Source organism: Paralichthys olivaceus, chromosome 3 (genome assembly GCF_024713975.1).
Source record: "Paralichthys olivaceus isolate ysfri-2021 chromosome 3, ASM2471397v2, whole genome shotgun sequence".
In the NCBI taxonomy this organism is placed as follows: Eukaryota; Metazoa; Chordata; class Actinopteri; order Pleuronectiformes; family Paralichthyidae; genus Paralichthys; species Paralichthys olivaceus.
This window is the reverse complement of record NC_091095.1, coordinates 14,396,876-14,410,529: the sequence shown is the minus strand read 5'-3', so window position 1 is coordinate 14,410,529 and position 13,654 is coordinate 14,396,876. Positions and strand designations below refer to the sequence as shown.

The 13,654-nt window shown below is 38.9% G+C and overlaps 2 protein-coding genes across 2 annotated transcripts; both read left to right on the top strand.

Moving 5' to 3' along the window:
* The first annotated feature begins 289 nt into the window (after window positions 1-289).
* On the top strand, window positions 290-6,738 carry LOC109625591 (ras-related protein Rab-8A). The gene is made up of 8 exons (XM_020080869.2): window positions 290-643; window positions 1,186-1,246; window positions 2,681-2,741; window positions 3,182-3,259; window positions 3,411-3,500; window positions 3,630-3,695; window positions 4,725-4,775; window positions 4,905-6,738. The coding sequence occupies exons 1-8, from the start codon at window positions 520-522 to the stop codon at window positions 4,992-4,994; spliced, it is 621 nt and encodes a 206-aa protein (XP_019936428.1). The 5' UTR covers window positions 290-519; the 3' UTR covers window positions 4,995-6,738.
* A 1,834-nt stretch (window positions 6,739-8,572) lies between these two features.
* hsh2d (hematopoietic SH2 domain containing) lies at window positions 8,573-13,472 on the top strand. The gene is made up of 6 exons (XM_020080627.2): window positions 8,573-8,597; window positions 9,170-9,327; window positions 10,605-10,694; window positions 10,805-10,970; window positions 11,801-12,046; window positions 12,158-13,472. Exons 2-6 carry the CDS (start codon window positions 9,209-9,211, stop codon window positions 12,554-12,556), a joined length of 1,020 nt encoding a protein of 339 aa, XP_019936186.2. The 5' UTR covers window positions 8,573-8,597; window positions 9,170-9,208; the 3' UTR covers window positions 12,557-13,472.
* The last annotated feature ends 182 nt before the right edge of the window (window positions 13,473-13,654 follow it).

Here is a 13,654-nt window from a genome sequence, read left to right as displayed (position 1 = left end):
GAGAACTGTAATATACAGAATATAGATTTCTATATGTTTTAATATGACATCTAGACCCAGTCTGGCATTTTCAGAAATGTAATAAAGTGAGTAGATCATCATAAAAAAAAAGATCTAGATTTGTCTTCTGGATTTTGTTCTGATTACGTCGGGTAAATGCTGCTGCAACAAGAACAGCTGCTAAACAAATGTTCACTGTTTTAATGTTGGTGACAGTGTTTAACTTTGACAATAAAGGATTCTGATTCTGATAAAGGCGTGAAAGTGAAACTAAGTCTGACTTGAGTGCAGTGGTGAAATAAGTGTCATCGGCCAAGAAGGAAGTGATCACTTTCTCTTTAATAGCTCTGTTAATCCGGGTGACAGCGTGCATGAAAACGAGCACACCGCGCTACTTCCGCAGCCACGACGACAGCGCGGAGTGGCAGTTGGTTTGACCACACGGCTCCTCACCGCACTGACGTCTCACGACTCCACACCGGGCGGGATATCCGCAGCACTAGTAACACAGCTAATAACATGGCGAAGACTTACGACTACTTGTTTAAACTACTTTTAATCGGCGACTCCGGCGTCGGGAAGACCTGCGTGCTGTTCAGATTCTCAGAGGATGCCTTCAACTCAACGTTTATCTCGACGATAGGTGAGTCAAAAGCGGCGTTTGGCGGAGTTGTCTTTGGGGGAAAAGTGTGAGAGGAGCAGCCCATCCTGTCGAGCTAATTTGTTGCTAGTCACCCCTCTGGCTAGCATTCGTGTTGTGCTAGCGGCTAGCCAGGAAGCAGCCCTGCCGGCTTTGTTTTGAGGGACTTTTCCAGAACTGTCACTAATAATTCAAACTGTATTAGTGCTTTTTAATATCACATCAAAGAGTTGTGTGTATTGGCTCGTACCCCACCCACGCAGTTACGTGAATATCACACACACATGAACTATGACAAGTTTAGCTAACAGGCTACAAAGCGTGTAGCCTGCACAGCTAGCATTATGTGTCATTTCTTCATATGACCAGCTGCCTGCACTTTGCTCACCCCCCCACAGCCTGCGTTACATAATGTTCTCTGTGCATTGATCTAACTTTACAGTGAGATGTTGAGTGAAACTTGACACCGCACAACTTTTAGCCATTGTTGTCTTTAAGTTGTGTGAATAACGGGGTTTTTATGTTTTGTCTTTGTTTCTCTTCAGGTATTGACTTCAAGATCAGAACAATAGAATTAGATGGGAAGAAGATCAAGCTACAGATATGGTGAGATTGTCTCCAAAGTCTTTCATTCCACAGCTTCCTTGAAAGATTTAAAGATGGGGGACTATTATAAATCAATCCAATTTTATTTATAAAGCTCATATTCACAAATCACAATTTGTCTCATAAGGCTTAACAAGGTGAAACGTCCTCTCCCCTTAACCCTCAACAAGAGTAAGGAAAAACTGCAAAAAAAAAAAAAAGAAGCTTATTAACAGGAGAATAAACCGAGAAGCCTCAGAAAGTCACATGTGAGGGATCCCTCTCTGAACGTACCATTATACTGAGTTTCCAGGTACATCAAGCTCAATCTAAAGCAGTTGTTTATCACATCAAGCCTGATGTAACTCCTGCCCTCAAGGTAATTAAAGAAAGATGTTGCTTTACACTGGGAGGTGCTTTAGTCTGGCCTCTTTATAAACTGGGTGGACAACATATTAGAGACACCTCCCAGTTTAACACAATACAGTTCAACTAATGCTGCAAATTACAGCCACCAGTGTGACCTCTCAAACAGTATAAACACCGAACATTGTAATCATAAAGGTTGGGTGTGTTTCATCACTGCATTGTTGAATGAGGTTGCGATGATTAGATAAGATGCACTTAATAAACTGGTAACTGAATGTGTTCTGCAGCTTTGCTCCTGTGCAGATAACACTTTTTTAAACCAGTTATTATACATATTCTCTAAACATAATCTAACTATTGAATACCAACAATAGTCTAAATTCTCTAGTATAAGATATTTAGGATTAATAACCTAACCATGGTTTATATCTGCTTTCATCATTAACAATATTCTTGTCTGTGTCACGTTGCTCTTAAACTAGACACAATGTTTAAAGCTTTGTACCACTTTTGTGGTTTCCTGTAATGGCACAGACTATTGATGGTTTACGTTGCCTTTAGTTCCGGAAAAACATACCTATGAGTGGTTTTAACTGAAGTGGTACCTACTTTTGTACCACTGTATAGTAAATGACTGTCTGAGTTTATAAACTTACTTGTCTTACTAAACTCTTCGATGAGAGAACCGCATCTGGTTTAATTGTGTGATTTCAATAAAGTAGTAGCCATTGATATGTTAACTCTTGCATAAAACTGGGACCATGTGTGTTCCCATACTCAATCTGACAAATGTAAGCATTGTTTCTGGGTCATTAATACTTATAGAAGGAATATATAACTATATGTACTTATTGTCCTGAAAGTGGCTCGTTTCCCAGTTTTCAACATCACCTAACTGACTGTTGGGTCTAGTGGTGACTAGTTTGCTGGTAAACAGTGCACAACTTGAGAATAACACAGTTAAGGAATTCAATTTCACTTTCTTTTTTTTAAACATTCCTTAAGCTTGTGAGAATGGCGGTGCTTTCAGTGTTGATCACTTTGGTTTTGCAAGAGAAAATAAAAAGAACAATGTTTTCTTTGTAGGGATACAGCAGGACAGGAGAGGTTCAGGACCATCACAACAGCCTACTACAGAGGAGCCATGGTAACTTGCACCATCAGCCTCACAACTCAAACACTGTACTCATTTAGTACAGATCATCTCAGAGTTTGTGTTGGTCATCTCACGTCTGAGCCCTTCAGCTGAAACCTTTCCCAGAGCCACACCCAGCATTGTTGTGATTATTGTATTATCACATCAGGGAATTCAGTTGTGTGCTCAGTGTATTATTGTGTACTTTGTGTTAGCCTCTCCTTTAGTTCATGTTGAACTCGATGCATTTGCAGAAACCAGATTGATTATTGTCGCCATGCTCTCCCATGAGGCTGCACAATCATGTGATCCATCACTAATTCATGTTGAGATTAACAGCAAAAACACATTAGACCACTTATTTATAGTCTGTTAATACACTAATGAAAATAATTAAGGAATTGCCTTATAGTTGTCTGGCTGCTCAGTCTTCTCCTCTATGAAATCTCCAGGGCATCATGTTAGTGTATGACATTACCAACGAGAAGTCCTTTGACAACATCAAGAACTGGATACGGAATATAGAAGAGGTAAAAACATTTTACACAAGTTGAATGTGCCTATTTGGGAGTGTGTGTGTATACTTGCTTTTGTACAAATGTTGCTATTTACATATTCTGTGAACATGTGTTTGTGTTATTTTGATATGTACGTTTACATGTCCTGTTTTATAATACACAGCATGCCTCAGCAGATGTGGAGAGGATGGTGCTTGGGAATAAATGTGATGTTAATGACAAGCGACAGGTGTCCAAAGAAAGAGGAGAGAAGGTGGGGCGATGGATCAATCAAGTCAAGTGCACTGAGAACTTGATTAAAATTGCACTAGTAGCTTGCTCTCTTGGTGTACACATCTTTTATCTTTACTGACATTAACTCTGCCTCATCTCTTCATGTCAGCTGGCCCTGGAGTACGGCATTAAGTTCATGGAAACCAGTGCAAAGGCGAACATCAATGTCGAGAATGTGAGTTCACACTTTTCCTGCTATCATTCAATTGCATTTGCAGTTTTGTTATTAAGAATGGAGCCTGTGGTCATTGTTGTTTACATGTTATGTGAGAATAATCTTTTATAAATCCACTGCACACAATGAATTGTTTTTTTAGTATTTATGGATCAAGATGAACATACGATATAATATAAAATATAAACAACAAAATATCTTATGATACCTACCCTTTATACACAGAATCCATTTAATCGGCAAACCTGTGAGTTCTGAAGCTCAGTTCAGTTACATACTACACAATGGCTGCAGAATTTAAAGCAGAATAAAGTGGGTGACCTAATCACACAGTGTGGAGTGGAACAATATATGTCTTTGTTTTTAAAGGATCCTCGTGAGCTCTAAACTACAATCTAAACATCCAGTGTTCCATGTATAACACAAGATCATATTAAACCATTTAATTAGCCATAGCCGTGGTTATACTGCAGCCACATCATTTGTTCACTGCTGACCCATAGACTGTGTGCTCATCATGTCATTTTTTGCCTTTTGTGCCCCTTTTTGTGTTGCTTTAATACAAACCTAGAAAATTTCTTGTCTAAAACCGAAGGTTCCACCTCCTGTGTTGGAGCCATATACATTTTTTTTTTAATAATAATTACAAAACTCTGCAGAGTGCAATGTTCTAAGTTTGATTTGAGAGACTTTGATTTGTGTCATATTAAATATTAAGCAGCAATTAACAGAATATGGTCGACTGATGATGTGATTGCCTGGTATTCACCTGCAAAGACTGAATCCTGTGTGTTGATGTAGTGACAGTCTTCCTCTGTCACAATGTGTTGGTCATTGATATATTGCTCACACATTGTTAATTGCTTTGCTTTATGCAAAATAGTATCAATTTATAATTAGTATTTAAGATTTGATAGACTATCTCTGTGCTTGCTTTATGTGTGTTTAAAAAAATGTGTAGTGATTAGATACTACATCTTGTCATCATTATTATTATGGTTTCATTTTCTGACCTGTTCCCGTCTGCAGGCCTTCTTAACCCTTGCCAGAGACATCAAAGCAAAAATTGACAAGAAGCTGGTAAGCACATTGAAAAGTGGAAAATTAATTGTCTGGCTCTTTTGGATACAGTGTGCTCTCTGTGTCGGCAATGTTCTGGTGTTTGTCATGTTCTTATATTTTGTGCTTTGTCACGCGCGTTTCTTCCAGGAGGGCAACAACCCGCAAGGCAGCAGTCAAGGAGTAAAGATCACAGAACAGCCCAAGAAGAGCAGTTTCTTCCGCTGCACGCTGCTGTGAGGAGACAGGAGAGCTGGCATCCACCATCGCCTTAACTGTGTGCCGCACTGGACAGAACTGGACAGACCACACTCTGATATCCATCTCTTTTATCCTCCTCCACTTGTCTTCCTCCTTTCTGGTTTGTCCCGTGCTTATCTACTAGGAACAACAAAAGTTTAACGCTGCCTAATTCTACCAGTCGTCTGTGGCCTCTATTACATGCAAAATTTCATATTGTTTTTTACAGTTGCTCCTTAGACCTAAAGTTACAACGTAAATTGATTGACTTTTAAAGACGGCATCATGAAACATAGAGTGATCAAACTACTTTTTGTAGGTGACTGTTTCCTGTCTGCAGGTTATTATCTTACTATAATGTCTGATGCAGAGGTGTTTTTTCCACCTGTTGTCACTCGGTGATGTCTTATTTTGTCAGTCTTTATTTGTAAAAGTATCCCACATTATACCTCCAGACCATACCCACTAGTTTAATGGGCTCCCTAATTTTATTCTAGTCTATTAAATAATGCAACTCACTATCTCTGCAAGGTGATCAGAGTTGATTCCCAGTTGAGTGCTACCATGTTGCAGAGGGGGTCGTTTAGATTTCTATATATATGCATTGGGTAAGAGCAACATATAAATTTGTCGAATTGATTACAATGGACCATATGAAACAGCAGTGCCAGTGCATTTTTACTCATCATATCAACATTGGAGTTTACACCTTTTCTACCCATGTCTTTCTGTGGATTTCCTAGGCTGAAACATTCCATTCATTGCTCTTGTGAACACTTTAATGTGCAATGTAGTTTAGAGTCCAGAGGTCGTCTGTCTTAAGTATTCATGCAGTAACAGCTGGGTTCTTGAAAACATATGCTTGTTTTAAGAGCACACAGTTTTTGTAGTTGATTTCCTCAAGATGGGTATTTGCAGTGTTTCTTAGAAAATTTATTTTAGGAGAAAGACAACTATTTGTTGCACTTCCCCTGTTAGACTAGCAATACCTGACTCTACCACAAGGAGGCGACGCAGCTACGCATTAGAGGCACAGAAGGAATTTAAGCGATGATAAGAATCATTGTTTTCTGCGTTGATCCTTTTTTCCAGTTGTCAGTTCCAATGGGGGAACATGTTACACAACAGTTGTTTTCCGGGCCTTGGATCAGGGCTATGCTGTAGCAGTATTTATGGAGTGAAACAAGACATAGTACCAAATGACGAAGTGGCCTTTTATGTTCTTATTGATTATGCACTTTTCCTTTTGTTCTCTCTGTAAAAAAAGTTCTTAACATGTGTCGACTATGTTTGTTGCAGGTCTTAACTGAAAGCAAAGAATATTCATGCACAACTTTTCCCTGTTTATAAAGCTGGGATTCCCGAAAACATCCGAACTCTGACAAGTGTTGACCTATCACAACATTCCCATTCATTGATATTTTTCTAGCGTTTTATACATTTGCATCCCTGTTGATGCTTTTGGGAACCCCAGATACCCCTTACCCCGCATTCTTATTCTCTTTCCAGTTATCCCCTTTTTTTGGGCCCAGCATCAGAGCCGTCTGAACTATGCATTCTGGGTCCTTTAGAAAACCTCAAAAAGCTTTGCACATTTTACTTGATAAGCTTTATATGAGATTATAAATGTGCATAGGATCCTTACTGTTTTATTTTCTGCTGTCACTCCAAATTCTATTGTGTGTGTGTGTGTGTGCGCAAGGGTTGAGGCGCAATAATTAAACTGAAGCCTGGTTAAAATCGCCTCAGGGCAAATCATGCTGAATTGAGTCATAAATATTAACCTGTGGATCTAAATCATCATCTTTGATGGACTCAAAGGTTTCAGCACTGTTTGTTAAACTGACTCTTGCACATAAAAGATGCAGTTTTTAGATTGAAGTGGTTTAAATTTGGTCTGTAAAATGAGCTCAGTTCTTCATTTGATTGGATTTGTTGTGTTTCTCTCCCCTTTGTAAATCTGTCAGTTCTCAGTCAACATGTCTTCAGCAGCACAAAACTGATTTTAATTGCATCACTGATCATTGATGGATTTCATGGGGGCGTGGGACTTCAACAATTCAGCAATTGTAAATAAGATCTACAATGATTGTACTGTAGTTTCATAAACCTTATTACATCTACACATTTTGTAGATAAGTGTTCTTTGATTTATTAAAATGAGATTGTTAAAAAATGCTGAGTCCACTTTTTGCACCATTTATCATTGGAGATGTATATTAAATATGTGATTAGATATTAGGAAGTTTCATTTAAGATTGTGTTTTGCTAATGATTTATATTTGACTTATTATAAGAAAATGCAATCAAGTAGAGTTTGCTACTTTTATTCTAAAATCAGCTTTATATGAACAAGAAAAAAATATATTCAGATAGACTTTCTGAGGGATTATGGAAGGGTCATATTTTCATTTCAATGTTCTCACCCTCTGGCCGTGCACCTGCTGCTCTCTGCTCAATCATTACACGCTGGCAAAGCAGCCAGAAATGCTGTAATGCAGTATCACCTCTCACCAAGATGTATAAAACAAATACTAGTCACCTACGTTTATCAAAACTTCATTTGAGTATTTTTAACAGTAAGCAGGCGGGAGTTACACGTCACAGATTTGTTCTTTATTTTCTGATATCAACCAGATGTTTTCGTTGAAACAGTTCATCAAATAGATAAGTCGAACAGAGAGCTTGAACCTGATTGTCAAGATAAACCTGATTGTTCAGTTAGTTCCTGGCCGTATGAGTTTTTTCTTCTGAAGAGAACCACGTGTGGAACTCCAACCTGCTTCTTTACATGCACATATTTGTCAAGTATTATCATGACATGACATCATCACAAAGTCAACAGCTTCTCCACTCGTTCTAAAAAACAGATGGATACATTATGGGTGAAAACTTAAATATATTGTGTGATGTATGCTAATTGATTGATACACTAACACTAAAAACGTCCAACAGTATGAAGCAACCTGGATGCAGAGGTGGGTAAATGTTGGAGCAGCAGACACATCAGTGCAGCTCCTTCCCTGAAACCTGTGACTGGGTTTCAGTGTGTGAGTGAGATGAAGGCTCGTCTGAGAAATGAAACATTCCTGATCGAACAAAGGTTTAAAAAGTCTGTGAAAAGGGAAAAATACATCATGTGGGACTACTGGATTTCATTGAATTGCTTTCACTGTGTGCCTACCCCCAACTCTCTATTAATACTGTATATAAATGAACAAAATATAAAAATGCACCAGGTTGAGATTGACATATTCACAGCTGTATGAGTTCTATTGGAAATAAAATACATAAAAATAAGAAACATTGAATTATAACCACTTATGAAGCCTCCCAAGTTTGTACTATATGGACTGATACTTGAATAAATAAATTACATCATGCAGCAGCAGCAGCAGCAGCAGCAGAAGGCTTTATCTGAGCAGGTTCCACTATATAACAGACAGCTGGATGATTGCTTGGCTTATTCTTTATATGACATTTTGAATGTGTGGAGCTGTATCATAGCAGCTGCGTAGTTAAGTTTTTGCCTCCGCCCACTGTCAGGTAGAGTCAGGTGCATGCCAGTTCTACTGTGTCATTTCATCCCGGAGGCTCGACGAGGTGAGTATGTTTGTTCAGTGAGCTATGTTTAAGCTCAAAAACGTACTGATTGATTGTTACCTCCTAAAGCAAAATGTTTTTAATTGAGTTAAATGCTATAACAGCAAACGTTTGTTGGATAAAGCTGACTCCACAAATTTAATCAATTTGCAATAGGTGCTTCTGTAGCAAAAAGAGAGAGAGAGATTTCTTTTTTGTCTTTATGATGTTAACAGTTTAGGAGAAACATGTTCATGATTTAAAACAAAGGATTAGTAATGTGTTTATGGAAAAGAGGAACAAGTGTTGACAGTGCATTAAACTGCATGTGACAGAGGGTCGGTGACATCATGCAGTGAGTTGCTAACCTGTGACTGTCGCTGTAACATGCAGACACAGACAATATGTACATCTGTGGTTGTGTATAGAAGTTGTATGATGATTTTAGACTGACTGAAAAGAAGTAATAAGAAAACAGATTGATGCTGTATCATCATGAGATTGTAAATCATTGGTATTTGTATACATTATCTGCTAGTTAGTCTATATGAATCTGTGCACTGACAGATCATCTATATGTACTCTGTGCTCAGTGATTGCTCCAACAGACACAACAGATCCTGTCTCTCAGGATGATGGAGGGCAGTCCAGGACAACACAATCCTTTCACCTGGTTCACGGAGTCCCAGCGTCGGAGTGTGATCAGGAACGGTATCGTCCCAGAGTGGTTTCACGGCATCATTTCCAGAAAGTACGTGTGTTTTTTTATGTCACTATTTTATATCTAGTATAGTGTTGGTATATTTTATGTTTTACTCTTCTATGTTGTATGTTAAATGTTCTAAACTCGATGTCATATAAAAAGTGCAATTTATATTCATATTTAACCCTTGTGTGGTGTTCGGTCTGTGTGACCCATTTTCAATTTTTTATGAAAGAAAAATGATCCAATTAATTATCTTAAAAAACATAAAATGAACATATTTTCAATGACAGCACACTGCACACCCCCCCTACACATATTATTTTACATATGTGGTGTTCAAGTGCAGAAGTCTTAGTTGCTAAGTACTGTCCTCCTTCCTGGGCCTGCTGTTAGTGTGTGTGTCTGTATATGTGTGCATGCATGTGCAATTTTAACTTTCTGCATCTGCTATTCCCGCACAAGGTGGCAACATTGTTACATTCCACGCAGCTACACTTCTCTGCTCCCACATTTCTGCACATTTTACCCCCTGTCTTGTGGGAACCATTCTGTATTTTCTCTCACAGCAAATGAATAGCTTTGCCTGTATGGCTCCAATTCAAAATGGCGAAATGATTTTCTGCCCAGAGGGCCTTAGAAATAATTTTTTGAAGCAAGAGAAGCTTTGGAAGATGATGAAGAGAGTTTTCAGGAAATGAGGATCACACTTCTGTCAGTTCGGAGTCTGACAGTGAGTTTGAAGAAGAGGATGAGATTGAGCATCAGCCAGCTCCAAAAAATGAAATAACAAAGTGAGTAACAAAAAAATGAACGCCACACAAGGTTGATGTATATGCAGATTATTATTGTAATATGTAATATGTTAGAAGCAAATGGCAAATTGCAACTGTGATTATCACTGATTCAACTGATTCCAGCTTTAATTGATACTAAAATACCTCCTCTAGGAATAAACACCAGCTACCAACCAGATGCTGGTTAACATTTGTGTTGCGGCAGGTCAGTTTGTCCACACTACCAGCCACTGTGGCAGATAATAAACCACCACTCCAAGATCTCGTCCAGTTAGTTGGCAGGGAAAATACTTGAAAGGGAATCTCTGAGAGCAGCAGTCACTTTGGCATTAACACAGCTTCCTGCCTTGTCTGTCACTTTTCCTTCTGTTTCTTTCCGTAGTTCTGAACATTCGGGTTTGTGTGTGCAAGTACAACTTTTACAAACTAATACGGCCAGCCAGGGTCTCCGAAGTCCTTTATCCTCATTCCTTGCCAAATATAAGTGCATGTGTCTGTTCTCATTTTATTTTAATAATTATTTCACAGGATGTCAGAGGACCTGCTCATGCCCATGCCTCCTGGCTACTTCCTCATCAGAGTCAGTGAGACCAGGTTTGGATACTCCCTCTCATATCGGTGAGTATTTGATGGATTACATGAGCTTTATTTATTTAGGTTAATATTTACTCACTCAGTCTGACAGTTCAAAGTCCTCTCCTTTTCACTCGTGTGTACTGACCCCTCAGTACCGACGACCGCTGCAGACATTTCATGATTGACGCATTGGAGGATGGCGATTACATCATAGTCGGGGAGAATAGGCGTCACCAAAACCTGCAGGACCTTGTGGACTTTCATCGTAGAAATCCCATCTTGCCTTTCACTGAGGTGCTCACTGTCGCTTGTGGACAGGTGAGGAAGTGTCTTTGTTATCCTTCCCGTGTACCTGAATTGAACAGCAGGTCAATTTATTATATAGATCTGTCTGTAGTTGTATGTCATTTTATTGTGTTTTTGAACTCAGTATTTGGCTTTAAAGCAACAATATGTCACTTTAACTGAGTAACAGCGCCCTCTGCAGCCACATATCATGCAGAGAAAAAAATAAAGACTATCAGTCTTGTAGCCCCACTCACTGAAATGAAACACAGCTGATCAGTGGGTGTTACCCATGGTCCCAGACTTACAAATACACACAACTCTGTTTAAAATTCTTCCTGTTTCTAAAAAAACAACCATTGTAAAGGGAGGGTGAGTTTCCTCAATGAATATCTGGGATAAACGCTGGTTTTTAATGACCTCTCCATCTTTTTGTTGATTTGGAGTTCGGCTTTATTCTTGAACTTGCTGTAGCTGACTCTGGCAATTTAAGCTGTGACTATAAGTTAGTTACACACTTCTCATACCTGCTCACCAAAGTTCCATAGGGCATTCAGGGTGAGGAGTGGCAATGAAAGTGGCATAAATCTCCCAATTAGAAAAATCAGTTAACCATCAAATTTCTTTTGAAGCTGATATTAAAAAACTAAAATAAAGTTTAAGAATTGTTAATTTTATAATCTGATGTAAATTCAGTTTAGCTGTATTAGTTAGAATCAACCATCTTTACAACAAAATTGCTTTTAGGTATTTTTTTCGAACACAATATTTGTTTATTTGCTAACTACCTGTACACTGTGAAAAAAGAAAAACTAAATAGATCATGTCCTTTCTCTGTCTCTCTCTGTCTGATCTTACGTAAGTCATCAAATGACCAGGCAGACTACGCAGAACTTCTGTTTCCCAAAAAAACCAACTCCAGTTTACAACATAACAACTTACTGCAGCTGAACAGGAGCCCCCCAGAATCAGAAGGGATCATCCCACCTGCTCTTCCTTCTCGACCAGACAACCTGCTGACCGCCACACCCCTCGTTCCAAGCAGCCAACCAAAACTTCTTTACTCATATGTGCAATTTTCACACATTCCCTATCAACCTCAAGCCATGGTAAGATGCTGGGCATCTTTTTTACTTGTACCCAGGGCCTTGAACATTCAAAGGCAAAAGGTCATTTTATTTCCTAACAAGATTCTCTGCTGTATTTTTTATCTCATGAAGATTCATACAGGCAAGGACCCTCTGTACGTCCTGCCTCCTGAGGTCCCTGCTTGGAGTTTTGTGCCTCCAGTGAGAGAGGGAAGCGAGGGTCCCTCCTCACCTACATTCAATCAACACGCTCCCAACAGAAACATTCAGCCTGGAAAGAACCCAGATGTGAAGCCATCAGTCGTCACCAACCTAAAGAACTTGAAGAAGAAATTCCAAAAGAAAAGAAGTAAGTCACAGGAGCATATGTACACAGAGATTAATGTTGAAGCGACACACATAGATGAATATCAGAGGATCCAAGGGGAACAGACAGTCAGTAGTGCACCATATTCCAACAATGGCATGTTTGGCATGGGAGTGTTACCTCCGGAGTACATGCCCCCTCCTCCTTTTGCTCCAGGCCACTGATTCACCACTGCTCCCTCAGATAATAATGCATAGATAGATAGATAGATAGATAGATAGATAGATAGATAGATAGATAGATAGATAGATAGATAGATAGATAGATAGATAGATAGATAGATAGACTGAATTGTGCATCACCTGGAACTATGTTACAATTTTTGTGGGCGGTTGTGTCTCAGGAGGTAGAGAGGGTCAAAAAGCACTTATAGTAGTGCTGTGTAACTGTGTGTGAATGGGTGAATGTGACTTGAAGGCTCTTTGAGTGAAAAAGCTTCTGCATGAATATAGTCCATAAATGAATCACACCAAAGAAAGTGTAGAATGGGCACAATGCCCCAAGTGTACAAGTACAAGTGCAGGGCAAAAATGCGACATACATAGAAAAAAGGGTGAGGAAACCTAATAGATCACCACTATTCCAAAAGTTTTTGTATTTGCATTTCATATACGTACCCACATTTATAACCTTGGATGCAGGTTGATGTGACAACTATTAGTGTCAGTGGCATGAAGTATCTGTCTGTATTTGGACATGTCTCCTTGTGAAAAGGCTACAGGAGGAAGTGTTATGCATCATATGAAAATCAGAAATGACGCGTTAATACCAACTGATTTGAATACAGGGTATTTATATTCAGGTATACTGCAGCACCACAGATCTGTAATCAGTAGCATGTCCATGACAGAAAAGAGAGGAAATGAAGAAACTGGTCAAACTTGTTTCACACAAAGAAACGGACCAGTCAGTCAGAGTCACTTTCACACAGTTTCTGAACCCAGAAGTGGTGGTACCTTATCTTGTTGCTACTGGAAATAGCTATAACAGCTAGAAATGAGGATGATGAAGTAACTACACAATGTGATGCCTACTGTTATACGACTGTAAAAAAATAAAAGTCTGATTTCTAAACCTGCATACATCTGATATTCAGTTTTGTATCATTTTGTTTCATTATTCATTATCACTCACTGGACAATAACGACAGAGATGTTTGATTTTTATAATGATGACACCATTTTATTCACCCACACTGAACATACTGTACGGCTTTATGCAGGAACAAACAGAACAGACAGCTATTGTCAACGTACACTTCC